The sequence below is a fragment of the Bubalus kerabau genome, chromosome 1, assembly GCF_029407905.1.
Source record: "Bubalus kerabau isolate K-KA32 ecotype Philippines breed swamp buffalo chromosome 1, PCC_UOA_SB_1v2, whole genome shotgun sequence".
Classification (NCBI taxonomy): Eukaryota; Metazoa; Chordata; class Mammalia; order Artiodactyla; family Bovidae; genus Bubalus; species Bubalus kerabau.
In genome coordinates, this window is record NC_073624.1 from 111242154 (window position 1) to 111256216 (window position 14063).

The following is a 14063-nucleotide window of genomic DNA, read 5'->3' on the forward strand; positions in this document are numbered from 1 at the left end:
CAGTGATGAAAGCTCCTGATATGCCTGAAATGTGAATTCCGAAAGATCTATGAGGTCAAGTGCAACAACTATGCCTAAGTTATTTCCATATCTTCAGCCCCTAACACAGGGTCTGGTATGTGTAGTTCAGTTCAGTCGCTCAGTCATGTCCAACTCTTTGCCACCCCATGGACTGCAGCATGGGACAGGCTTCGCTGTCCATCAGCAACTCCCGCAGCTTGCTCAAACTCATGTCCATTGACTCAGTGATGCCATCCAACCATCTCATCCTCTGTCCTCTCCTTCTTCTCCTGCCTTCACTCTTTCCCAGCATCAGGGTCTTTTCAAATGAGTCAGCTCTTCACATCAGGTGGCCAAAGGACTGGAGTTTCAGCTTTAGCATCATTCCTTCCAAAGAAATCCCAGGGCTGATCTCCATCAGAATGGACTGGTTGGATCTCCTTGCAGTCCAAGGGACTCTCAAGAGTCTTCTCCAACACCACAGTTCAAAAGCATCAATTCTTCGGCACTCAGCCTTCTTCACAGTCCAACTCTCACATCCATACATGACCACTGGAAAAACCATAGCCTTGACTAGACGGACCTTTGTTGGCGAAGTAATGTCTCTGCTTTTTAATATGCTGTCCAGGTTGGTCATAACTTTCCTTCCAAGGAGTAAGCATCTTTTAATTTCATGGCTGCAATCACCATCTGCAGTGATTTTGGAGCCCAGAAAAATAAAGTCTGGCACTGTTTCCACTGTTTCCCCATCTATTTCCCATGAAGTGATGGGATCAGATGCCATGATCTTTATTTTCTGAATGTTGAGCTTTAAGCCAACTTTTTCCCTCTCCCCTTTCACTTTCATCACAGGCTTTTTAGTTCCTCTTCACTTTCTGCCATAAGGGTGGTGTCATCTGCATATCTGAGCTTATTGATATTTCTCCTGGCAATCTTGATTCCAGCTTGTGCTTCTTCCAGCCCAGCATTTCTCATGATGTACTCTGCATATAAGTTAAATAAGCAGGGTGACAATATACAGCCTTGATGTACTCCTTTTCCTATTTGGAACCAGTCTGTTGTTCCATGTCCAGTTCTAACTGTTGCTTCCTGACCTGCATATAGATTTCTCAAGAGGCAGCCGAGGTACTCTGGTATTCCCATCTCTTTCAGAATTTTCCACAGTTTGTGGTGATCCACACAGTCAAAGGCTTTTGCATAGTCAATAAAGCAGAAATAGATGCTTTTCTGGAACTCTCTTGTCTAGGTGCACAATAAATGTTATATGTGTGGATGGAGAGTTAGAGGGATGATATGTTTATATCAATCATTACTATTGAAAAATTTGATTATTTTCCATTTTCAGTGAGAAAGAGGCAGTGTTGCAGAAATTAGAATTTTGTAACAAGGTGAATTATTTTTAGCTGTGTGACCTTGAGCAAATTATTCATCCATGCTAAGCTTCAATATTCTCATCTGAAAAATAGGAAAGAAATGAAGTAATTCATATAAAATACTAAGTTCAGCATGAAGTGGCTCTTGCTCAAAATGGTAGTTTCTATTTTTCAATGAAAAAGAAAGCTAATTAATTGAGAAAGGGTCATGTTTTGGAGAAGGCAATGGCACCCACTCCAGTACTCTTGCCTGGAAAATCCCATGGATGGAGGAGCCTGGTAGGCTGCAGTCCATGGGGTCGCGAAGAGTCGGACACGACTGAGCTACTTCACTTTCACGTTTCACTTTTGTGCATTGGAGAAGGAAATGGCAACCTACTCCAGTGTTCTTGCCTGGTGAATCCCAGGGACGGGGGAGCCTGGTGGGCTGCCGTCTATGGGGTCGCACAGAGTCGGACACGACTGAAGTGACTTAGCAGCAGCAGCAGCAATACTCCCTTGTCTAAGGGTGCTACTGTTTATTTATCCCTTCACCTACTAAAAGGCATCTTGATTGCTTCCAAGTCTTAGCGATTATGCATGGAACTGCTATAAATGGTGTATGCAGGGTTTTGTGTGGACATAGTTTTCAACTTCGTTGAAGTGTGATTTCTTTGGAATGAGATACCATGGAGTGAGATTTGCTGAATTGTGTGGTAAGCGTTTAGCTTTGTTTAGCGAGATTTTAGTATCACCTTACAGAATTTCATTAGGATTAATGAGATAATCAATATAAATTGCTTGGCAGAGTACCTGGCGTATGGTAAGGGCTCACTCAATGTTAATTACCTCTTCTATTATTATTATTAATGTTATCTAGGAAAAGTTGATTAAAAAAACTCAGTTCATGTGACAGTATGGATGGAGAAGTTGGTACAAAATAGAGAAGTGTCAGAGAAAAAGTGTAAAAACATTTGATGATTAACTCCATACAAGACAGCTGCATCTACTTCGGTCCTAGATTTTCAGGATGTCCTTGTCTCACACTTGTAACCCTGCATGGAAGAAATACGCCACTTCCTAGATCCCCACACTCCCTTGGACTAATTAAGAAGGATCATATCTGGTAATTGTAAGTAATGGTTATGTAAATCTCCAGATAAAGAAGAGGATTGCTGAATGTACTCCAACTCTGAACCATACATACATGCCAGGTCAAAATAGTCTAGTGGAAAAGCACTGGAAGTCCAGTCTGGAGAGCTGTATTCACAATATAGCTCACTATGGGTTATGAGCTTTGTGAACTTGAACTTTTATCTTGGTAATTCAGTTTCCTCAGCCATGAAATGGAAATGAGACTCCCCCACTAGTTACTGAGAGAGTAAAATAGGATAATGAATGTGAAAATAGTGCCTAGAGTTTGAGAGAAAGTTAATAAATGTAAGACTAATCTTAATACATGGAGTCACTAAATAGCTTGTTCAGAGTCAGCGCCATGATAGTAAATTAAAAATGCAAAGTCGTCTGTCACCAGTAACCTCTTGACTAATATCTGTCATTGGTTATAAACACATGATTGTTTCCGTGAATTTATAGATTCGCATTTTCTTTTATTCACTAGGCATAAAAGCCTATTTATTCTAGAGAGTTTTGATAACAAAATACATAGCAGAAAGCCAAAAAAACAGAATTCACTTATAATTTTACCATCTGAAGATAAGAAATGTTAAAATTATAAATTATTTTCTTCTGACCTTTTTTCTTTCTGAAGATAGTAAGTTAAACCTCTAAAAAGATAATCCAGATATATGTTTCACTTAAAAAATGATATGATACTAAATTTACAGATTTGATTAATATTTTGTCTTACAATATTAGTAAGTATGCATGTGTTCATGCTAAGTCCCTTCAGTCATGTCCAACTCTTTGCATCCCTCTGGACTATAGCCCTCCAGGCTTCTCTGTCCAGACAAGAATACTGGAGTGGGTTGCCTTGCCCTCCTCAAGGGAATTTTCCTGACCCAGGGATTGAACTCACGTCTCTTCTCTCTCCTGTATTGGCCAGCGAGTTCTTTACCATTAGCGCCATCTGGGAAGCCCTATTCGTGAATATAGGATTAATTTTGAAAAGCAGTGCAGGTTCTTTGTTACTCTCTTCTTTTCTCCATCAAAAGTATGTAGTTTATATGAAGAAAATTTTGTTTTCTATGCAAGTGTTTTTTGTTTGCTACTTGTTGCTTATTTCCATTCTCCACTTTAATAATATACTCAGATAATATCAACATTTAAGCAGGCAGCAATCAGAGGAGAAAACATTTATCTCTAATGCCAGCCAAATGAAACAATGAACTCTTTCATCTTGATTCTAAACTCTAAGTGCCTGCTCCGAGGTTTTTAAAGTATCCAGTTGGTTTGAAGCCACTCAGAGAACCAGCAAAATAAGTGGTTGAAGCAGGCAAAAATATAAACCCTAAACCTTTCCCAGCTTTGCATAATCATCATATTCATTTACTTTTTACTAAATTTGCCTTTGTGAGGGTTAGGTTAACCAAACCTGTCTCTCCATTTTTGTTTTTTCTTTTTGATATTCTGACAGTGCTTTCCCAGTCTAGTCCCAAATTTTCCCAAATACTTAACACATTTGACAGCCATCAATTTTATTAAAGAACCACTGTGAAGAATTTTATAATAATAGGGATATGTTAAAATTACTTAAAAATATTTATTTGTAAATTGGAGTAACAGAATAGTTCAATAGGTGTTTCTGCCTTCTTTTTAAGCATTCTTTATTGTGTCTAAACACACTACCTAATGGTAGAAATACCCACATTATTTAATCTCTGATCCCATTTTGGGGAAGGAAGCCATTGACAATTACTCCAAAGTGTCATTTGTAATGGAGAAAGGATTACTCCAGAATATGTTGTTGTTTACTTGCTAAGGAGTGTCCAACTCTTTTGTGACCCCATGGACTGTACCCCACCAGACTCCTCTGTCTAGGGATTCCCCAGGCAAGAATTCTGGCTTGGGTTGCCATTTCCTTCTCCCGGGCATGTTCCTGATCCAGGGGTTGAACCCCCATCCCCTGCTTGGCAGGCAGATTCTTTACCACTGAGTCAGTCACCTGGGAAATCCTCCGGAATATATTACCTCTGTTCTTTTATTGAAAATAAATACTAATTGAGCACCCACTATGTCTTAGACACTAGGACTTTAGCAGTGAAGTTAGTGAAGTCCCCGTTCACATGGAGCTTACCTTTCAGAATGAAAAACTGAGCAATACATAAATTAATAGGAGAATCTCAGATAATGATATCAAGTCTTAGATGCATTTATTATTTTGTAGGATACAGGTGTATTCTCTTTCTTCATCCTATTTAATAAGTACACTTCTTAATCTCTAAATAGTATATTTAAGAATTTTAGCTTGGTGTTGATGGTGGCCGTTTTTTCCTTATGATGTAGTACACCCAGTCTAAACTTTGTGATATAGAGTGAGAGTGTAAGATCTTCAGAGTTGTTCACAAAATTAGCAAAGTTTAAATTATTCCATATTATCAATATGTTATCATACTAATGTTAAATTCAATATGCTATATCTGATACATTCTTAAATATATTTTATACTCTCATCTGAACAGTGTATTATAATATTATGTGTATGTTAAGTATCATGGACTAGCATTTGTTCAATGTTCGAATGAGGTTGATTTAACGACAGCAATGTATGTATACATAACAGCAATGTATAGTCAACTAGGCCATTTTTTTTTCTATTCTTTACATTCAGAAGTTTATATTTTGATTTTTTTTCCTTCCTGCTGGAATACATTTTTAAAAAATCTGGTGTATGTCTTCAAAAATTGTTTTTATTCCCCTTTCAGGAATTTGCTGCTCTGACAAAAGAATTAAATGCTTGCAGGGAACAACTTTTGGAAAAGGAAGAAGAAATTTCTGAACTTAAAGCTGAAAGAAACAACACAAGAGTAAGTACAAAACTGCCTCTGCTTGGAAGTAATTCCATAGTTCAGTGTCTTATCTCTAATACATTCATAAAAATAGAAGCCTTTAAAAACTTCAGGAAGACTTCAAGCAGACACCAACTCATTGTCTGTTACTTAGAGTAAAAGAGAATATACTACAAAACTCAGAGCAGGAAGACCAGAAACCTAAATTACAGCCTTGCCTACTAAATCACGGTGTTGCCTTAAAAAATGTTAGTGTTTCTTCTGACCTTTGTTTTTTTGACTTTAAAAGGAAAAGTGGCATTTCCATAGTGGGTTCCAGGCTGTTTTGCAATGGAGTAGGTGCGTCATGCTTCAGAGACTGGGAGTGGGTAGGATGGTAGGGTCATAAGTTTGATAGGGGAGTGTGATTTTGCCTTCTGGGTACTGTGAGGGACTGGCCTGACATTCATCATCACCTCACCCCAGAAAAACAATAATTTTTTAAAAAGATGTTAAAAATGTAAAATCACTGAAAGAGGACTCTCCTGATTAAAAGAGACATACCTTTTCTATTTTAGAAGCTCATGAAGGAGACTTCCATTTATGATATTTTCATTTCATGAACCTGATGGAAATTACAGTATTCTGCTCTTGAAAACCCATGTATTTGTTTAATCACATGACTTGCTATCATCAGAGGTACCTTATTTTCTAGTTCAGAAGAAAATTTTACTAAATTTCAGACTGTGTAAACTGTCATATTACTCATCAATGAGAGAAGTTTTTCTAGTAAAATAATGTAAAGTAAAACCACTTTGGTGTGACTGTAGTTCAATTTCAATATGAAATAAGTATTACTAAGAAAATACTTGAAGTGTTAAGAGTTCTGGCAGATTAATACTGAGAGAGTAAGGTATGTTAATTGTGTACTTATTGTATGCTTGGTCTTAGATAGTAACATAAAAATGACAACTCAGTATTGTAAGACAAAACATGAATAAAGCTGGAAAACATTTTTTCTACCTTTCTAAAAGCAATAATGTGGAGGATTTTTGTTGTTGATTACATCAAGGGAAATAGATTTATGAATCCTTCCTTGTGCAAACCATTGATTTATATATAACAACTTAGTTTCATCATCACCTCCCCCACCACCTCAAAAATATCCAGGTCTAAAAATCAGAAAATCTTTTCTCTTCCCCCATAATGCCCTATTCTGTTCAGTTCAGTTCAGTTACTCAGTCATGTCCGACTCTTTGCAACCCCATGAATCGCAGCACGCCAGGCCTCCCTGTCCATCACCAACTCCCGGAGATCACTCAGACTCATGTCCATCGAGTCGGTGATGCCATCCAGCCATCTCATCCTCTGTCGTCCCCTTCTCCTCCTGCCCCCAATCCCTCCCAGCATCAGAGTCTTTTCCAATGAGTCAGCTCTTTGCATGAGGTAGCCAAAGTACTGGAGTTTCAATGCCCTATTAAATGTTGCTAAATATAAGATTTTTAAATGGATTTACATAATAGTTTCTCCTTCTGTGTGGTGTATTTTTCTTCTTGCTATAAACACCCACTTACTGGTCATGGAGAGAAAGCAACAAAGTAGTGTGATCTCACACCCGAAAAGAATTTTTTATTAGATTGTGGGAAAGTTTGAGTAGACTTGAGTGTCTCAACTTCTAGGGTCCTGATAAGCTTGTGACTCTCTCTTTCCACATTGAGAGGTTAACATATGCTCACAAATTGAAATATGTAACACAGAAAACACAGTTCATAAAGAGAACTCATAAGTGGATGAAGGTTTTGTTGTTCATTTTGAGTATCAGCAAAAACAATAGATCCAAAGGTAGGATATTTGAGTGAATTATATCTGTTCTCAAATAGAACATAGAACTTTCAGAAGAAGATGGATGAATAAATTTTATCTTGTGTATCACACAATAATAATGGTAATAATATAGTGACATATTGATTAAAGGTGAAATGTCTCTCTCGCTGTTTTACGTGTTTCACTCACATTATCCTCACAGCAACCCTATTGTCCCCATTTAACTGATAAGAAAACTAACACAGCGACTTGCCCCAAGACACACAGCTTCTAAGTGACACACCCAGAGAGTGCGCTCTGTGGCTTCATCAATGGCTGTATATATTTTAAAAAGCATATTCCTGTTACTCGCAAGTAATATGTGACCTAAGGGATTATCTCTAGGAAGGTGCAGAGTTTGTTCAATTTCTTGTAATTCAGCTCCAATCTGTTTAGTAATCTATTTTCTATCAGTTGTGTGGAAAGTAATGTGCTAGGTATTTATTCTGATGTCACAGGTAAAAGCTGTGGCCATTTATCATTTTGTCACTACAGATAAACCTGATCCTTGCCCCCAAAATAAAAGCGTACAAGAAAAAAATCAAAGTAATCACTAGAGTTGCTCTTAAACCCAACTGCCTCAAGTAATTAAATTGAGAAAATCCAAATAAAGTCACTTTAATCTTATTCATGATTGTACAAAAATAAAAACTTCAAAAATTGTAGTGCATATTTACAGAAACATTCAAAAATCTTTATTGTTTAATATTTCCACCCTAAAAAGAATGTAGAAAAAAATAATGAAACAAAATTTGTTATTCCTAAAACTTCTCTAACCATACCCATGCAAGTTGTATTTGTAGAAAACAGCATTCCTGCCATTATTTCAACATACTGAAATCAACTGCTGAAAATTACCTATTTTTGCAGAATTATTCGAATTAAAGGGTGAGGGAAAAATATAAATATCTATATAGTTATTATTTCTCAATAAAAGAGTAGAAAAGTTTTGTTGTTGTTTTCACTTTTGCTGTTTGTTGTTTCAACTGCTCTGGTACCTGAAGAGTTCAGAGATAACTTATTAACAATGTTTTAGAATGCAGCTATTGTGTGACTTGGAAAGAGAAGTTAGGGTTTCAAGAACTAGTCTTAATGTTAGTCATGACTAATGACACTATAATTTCATTTCACAGGTCATAAACTAAAAAAAAAAAAAAGACAATGATCTTTAGTTTAAATTAAAGACTGAGTTTGAAACATTCCTTACTATGCCCTTACTTTTGTTTTGAGCCAAAAGAATTATGTTAAATGAATGTTCAAATAAAATCAGACACTAAAGAAAAGCTTCCCATTCTTGATCAGCCTGTCTGTACAAGTTAAAATCCCTCTAAAGTTGTTTCCTTGAGGAGTAGAAAGTACAATCCAGTTGAGAAAAGGAAGACCCTGGTAGTTAAAAGCAGGTAAAATATGTGTGTGTTTGGGTTCATGTATATTTTTTATGAAGTGCTACAATAGGTTATGACAAACACAAGAGTTAGTAAGGTACAACATATGTTCTCCCTACAGCTATTCAATGTGGGACTCAAACGTGCATAAAACACATTGTCGTTTAGTCACTGGGTCATGTCCAACCCTTTTGCAACCTTATGGATCATAGCCCACCGGACTCCTCTGTTCATGAGATTTCCCAGGCAAGAATACTGGAGTGGGTTGCCATTTCCTTCTCCAAGGAACTCTTTTCTTAATGTGAAAAGAAAACAAGATCCTGTAGGGTATCTAAGCCATGTTTGAGAGTAAAGGATACTAAGTGGACTGATTAAGAAAGCAATCAATTTGACTGTTTTCATTTTCCGATGCTGCTATTGTGTTATTTGACCGTATTACAGAGACCAAATTAGTTTACAGGGCAGAATACATTTCTACTTGAATACTGTATGTGATTGAAGATAATTGCACACAAGGTGATGTTGTAGAAAGACTTATAGTTTTAGAAATTTAGTTTAAAAATTCTCAGTGAGGCAATATGGGTCTATGGATATAGGATTTGATACGTTTATGTGTATACATATCCAGGCTGTGGTCATTTAAAGTGAATTCCAACATAAATTAATGGCCACTCACACAGTCCCTCCAGTCCTTTGAGTGTATACCAAAGGGTGCCTTTTGCAAGATTCATTAAACATCAAAGTTTTGTTTCTAGCAAAGGTGTACAAATTAGTAGACTGTTAGTGGCATCTTAGGTAAGTTCCTTTTTATTTGTAATAGGTTTTCATGTAAAGCTTAAAAGCCATAGATACCTTCTAGATTAGAACATTTTCTGGCCACATGCTCCAAGATAGATAATTTACAAGCATTATTACTTCAGTTCAACAACTATTAAGCCTCTATTATAGAGAAAATTTTTCTAGGCATCAAAGAGTGTTCAGAATATTTAAACTGTCAAACCCTTAAAGAGTCTGGTTTATATCACTAAAAACACAACTGTTTTTGTTATTACATGGACGAGAGCTCCCAATTGCACAGAAGAGTACAGTCTGCCGTTTTAATCAAGAAGGCTTTAATTAAAGCCTATGAGAAATGTCTAAACTGAGCTTACGTGCATGATTTCTAGGACAGCATTTCTTAGCTTTGTGTTTTTCTTCCATCCAAAGTCCCAGAGACACGCAGCCTCTGCTGATACCTGTGCCAGCAAGAGGGATGCCCCCTGCCCAGCTCGTGTCCTCTCCTGACTCCCCTCAGAATCTCTCCCGGGCAGGGGGCCGGCTCTTAAGTCACACGTCTGCCCCCTGGTGGTGAACATGCCTGAGACGTGTTTCTTGGATTGTCCATTGGAATGATGGCATTCAGAATGTGGGGGCCTATCAAACATGGAAGATACATTCAAAAGATTGGGGGCAACCTGAGATGCCAGTCTGCATTACCACCCAGATTTTATCATACTTGTTTTCGTATTAAAATTCCAAAAAGCAGCAATACTGATACGTATCTACCCAACAATACAAATAGACTTCTTAGACAAAAATAAAATCTCCTACTCACAAAAAAAAGATTCATAATATCTTGATACTATATTCAGCCACGTGCATATGGTTCTTCAGTGCACAGTTGTGCTCTCATTAAATATCAATATTATCCTAATATTTTGTAACCTATGGACTACGTAGGTATTCATCAGAATCAACATCAGTTCAGTTCAGTTCAGTCGCTCAGTTATGTCCAACTCTTTGTGACCCCATGGACTGCAGCACACCAGGCTTCCGTGTCCATCACCAACTCCTGGGGTTTACTCAAACTCATATCCATTGAGTCGATGATGCCATCCTACCATCTCATCCTCTGTCATCCCCTTCTCCTCTCACCTTTAATCATTCCCAGCATCAGCGTCTTTTCTAATGAGTCAGTTCTTTGCATCAGGTGGCCAAAGTATTAGAGTTTCAGCTTCAAAATCAATCCTTCTAATGAATATTCAGGACTGATTTCCTTTAGGATGGACCGGTTGGATGTCCTTGCAGTCCAAGGGACTCTCAAGAGTCTTCTCTGACACTACAGTTCAAAAGCATCAATTCTTCTGCACTCAGCTTTCTTTATAGTCCAACTCTCGTATCCATACATGACCATTGGAAAAATGATAGCTTTGACTAGATGGGCCTTTGTTGGCAAAGTAATGTCTCTGCTTTTTAATATGCTGTCTAGGTTGGTCATAACTTTCCTTCCAAGGAGTAAGCATCTTTTAATTTCATGACTGCAGTCACCATCTGCAGTGATTTTGGAGCCCAAAAAATAAAGTCAGACACTGTTTCCACTGTTTCCCCATCTATTTCCCATGAAGTGATGAGACCGGATGCCATGATCTTCATTTTCTGAACGTTGAGCTTTAATCCAACTTTTTCACTTTTCTCTTTCACTTTCATCAAGAGGCCCTTTAGTTCTTCTTTGCTTTCTGCCATAAGGGTGGTGTCATCTGCATATCTGAGGTTATTGATATTTCTCCCGGCAATCTTGATTTCAGCTTATGCTTCATCCAGCCCAGTGTTTCTCATGATGTACTCTGCATATAAGTTAAATAAGCAGGGTAACAATAAACAGCCTTGACGTACTCCTTTCCCTATTTGGAACCCGTCTGCTGTTCCATGTCCAGTCTAACTGTTGCTTCCTCACCTGCATACAGATTTCTCAAGAGGTGGGTCAGGTGGTCTGGTATTTCCGTCTCTCAGAATTTTCCACAGTTTATTGTGATCCACACAGTCAAAGGCTTTGGCATAGTCAATAAAGCAGAAATAGATGTTTTTCTGTAACTCTCTTGCTTTTTTGATGAATGTAAAATAGAATAAAAAGTAAAAACATAACAAGAAAATGGGAAAATAATTTAATATATGCTGTGTATATGATACCATAAAGTAGAAAGATCTTGTTTTCTCCAACTGGTCACAAAGTCCTATTAGCAAATATAAATTCCAATTCTAAACCTTGATTCCTGGACCTATGTATATAGACCCATACATATCCTGAGAAAAATTGAACCTTGCTTTCATCACTAATTCTGAGTGTATACTTACTACAGAAAGAGAGCATCCCAGCCTAGCAATGTGTTGTCTCTCAGCTTAAATCAACCTAGTTTCTTCCTTGGATGACTTAACCATTCTTTAGGATTAGCAGCTTCTGAACAATGTGATGGCATGGTAAAACCAGGGCTGAGAGCATCAGTCAGTTGCATTAGCCCTTTCACTGTATTTTTTTTTTTTAGGAGGTGGTGTTAAAGTAGTGTTGTGTATGCTAACAGGATTGTTAGCAAAAATCTAATAATATGGTGTTACTGGTAGAAGCATAGCCATTAGAGAAGGCAAATCTATGTTCAGAAAAAGGGTTTATTACAGTAACAAAAAACAGCTGCTTTTTTGATGGGAGGATTTGACTTAATCTGCTTGCTTCAAGATAAATAGTTGGTTTCCAATTATATTGTATTCAGAAGTTCAAGGTTGATGGCTACAGCAAATAACTTGGCTATTAGTCTTGAGTAGTATCCTATCAACCTTAATGATGAGAACCCCATTTTGTCAGGCCAGTGAATAAATCCTATCCCTGAAACCATGGTCACTATTTTATGCCCACTGAGAAAATGCTGTGGTGGTCAAATAAATAGGCCAATATCCACAGGATGAATCATTATGTCTACCAGATTATTGAAAAGCTGTACACCAGTGAGCACCAAAAATGTAGTTCTAGCTTAGAGCTAATATCCAAAGAAAGGTTTGCATTCTATTTTCCTTAGGGAAGATTTCCTGATTATCTATTGCTTCAAAACAGACCATCCCAAAATGTAATGACACAAGCAATATTTTACTACACTCACAGTTCTATGGATCAGAGATTCAGAAAGGGCACGGGTACGACAACCCTTTTCTGCTGCATAAGTTTTGGGCTCTCAGCTGGGATGACTTGACGTCTAATGGGCTTCCCAGGTGGCTCAGTGGTAAAGAATCTACCGGCTGATGTGAGAGATGCAGGAGACACAGTTTCAGTCCCTGAATCTGAAAGATGCCCTGGAGAAGGAAATGACAACCCACTCCAGTATTCTTATCTAGGAAACCCCATGGATAGAGAAGCCTGGCAGGCTACAGCCCATGTGATTGTTAGGAGTTGGACACGATTGAGCGCACACGCAGTGACTGGTAAACGATTTATTTTTTTTAATCTGAAAAAGCAAAAAATAAATAGTGTTAGTCATTTTCCATGGTGGAAATACTCCCACTGTTGCTGATTTCAAACTACCAACATGCTGTCACCGAATGCAGAGCTGGGAAAAAATGCACAGTAGTGAACCATTATATAGTATTTCTGTCATTCAAATAAATTGAAGTAAACAACCCCGTGGACATTGGTAATAGTAAAATATAGTAAGATAATTAGGAAGTGATATATTTTGAATGGTTATTATTTTTAAAAAATATTTAATTATTTGTTGTTGTTCAGGCTCTAAGTCATACCTGATTCTTTGCGACCCCATGAACTGCAGCACACCAGGCCTTCCCGTCCTTCACTATCTCCTGGAGTTTGCTCAGACTCATTCCATTGAGTCATAAGCTTACATAATTTAAGCTTTAACTAACTGTGTTTAGCCACAAGCTCACAAGATTTCTGAAAATTATCCTTTACCATAAGATGGTATGGGCCAACTTTAGCCTATGGTCTTCAGGTGGTTCCTCAAATATCTGGGGATTGAAAGGTCTACTTGTGAGATGACTTCTTTGCTCTTATGTCTGGCACCTAGGCTGGAATGACTGAAAGACAGACAGGTTTAATTGGGACTTTACATGTAAGAACCTCCATATGAGCTCTATGGCACAGTGGTCTCAGAGTAGTGAGTTTTTATGCAGTGGCTTCCGGACCTAAGAGCAAGTGTTCCAGTGAACTAGCTGGAAACCGCATTGCCTCTTAGGACCTAGACTCAAAAGTCACAAATTGTAACTCACTGTACAACACAGGTTGGTCAGAACAGTCACAGGCCTCCACAGATTCAAGAGGAGGGAACATAGGCTTTGTTTTGCAAGGTAACTGCTCTAAGTGAAGTCATGCGTGGTCACCAAGACAAATGAGATGTAACTTATCAGTAAAGCGTGGCAGCTCATTGGAGTTTGGGGGATAAGAGTATTTTCTAAATTTCCTTTTTCTAATTCTTGGGGGTGCCTTTTTATTTTCAAAGTAGTTCCAAGTTTTCCGAATAAGATATCTGGTAAGGCTCTGAATTCATCATACATTGTAATTCAGTGACCTCTCCTAGATCAGGCTCTTTCTCTTTTTTTCTGTTTTGTCTTGGGACCTCAGTAAGAGGCTCTTCTGAGCAGCCGCAGCAACTTCTGGGTTCTCTGAGCTTTGACCTAAATCTTAAAACCTTAAGCTAGTCATCTTATTTCTTTTAACTCTTCAATGCAGTTCAAAGCAGCCAGCTCACCTCATTGTTCTT

General features: G+C 37.8%; 1 protein-coding gene across 3 annotated transcripts in view; it reads left to right on the top strand.

Annotated features, from left to right (window-relative positions):
* Nucleotides 1-14063, top strand: part of PPFIA2 (PTPRF interacting protein alpha 2) — a 496123-nt gene that overhangs the window by 283515 nt on the left and 198545 nt on the right. For all 3 annotated transcript variants that reach the window (XM_055586841.1, XM_055586848.1, XM_055586854.1), the window contains one exon: nucleotides 5237-5338. In XM_055586841.1, coding sequence (XP_055442816.1) covers nucleotides 5237-5338 — 102 coding nt within the window. The remainder of the gene's footprint in view (nucleotides 1-5236; nucleotides 5339-14063) is intronic.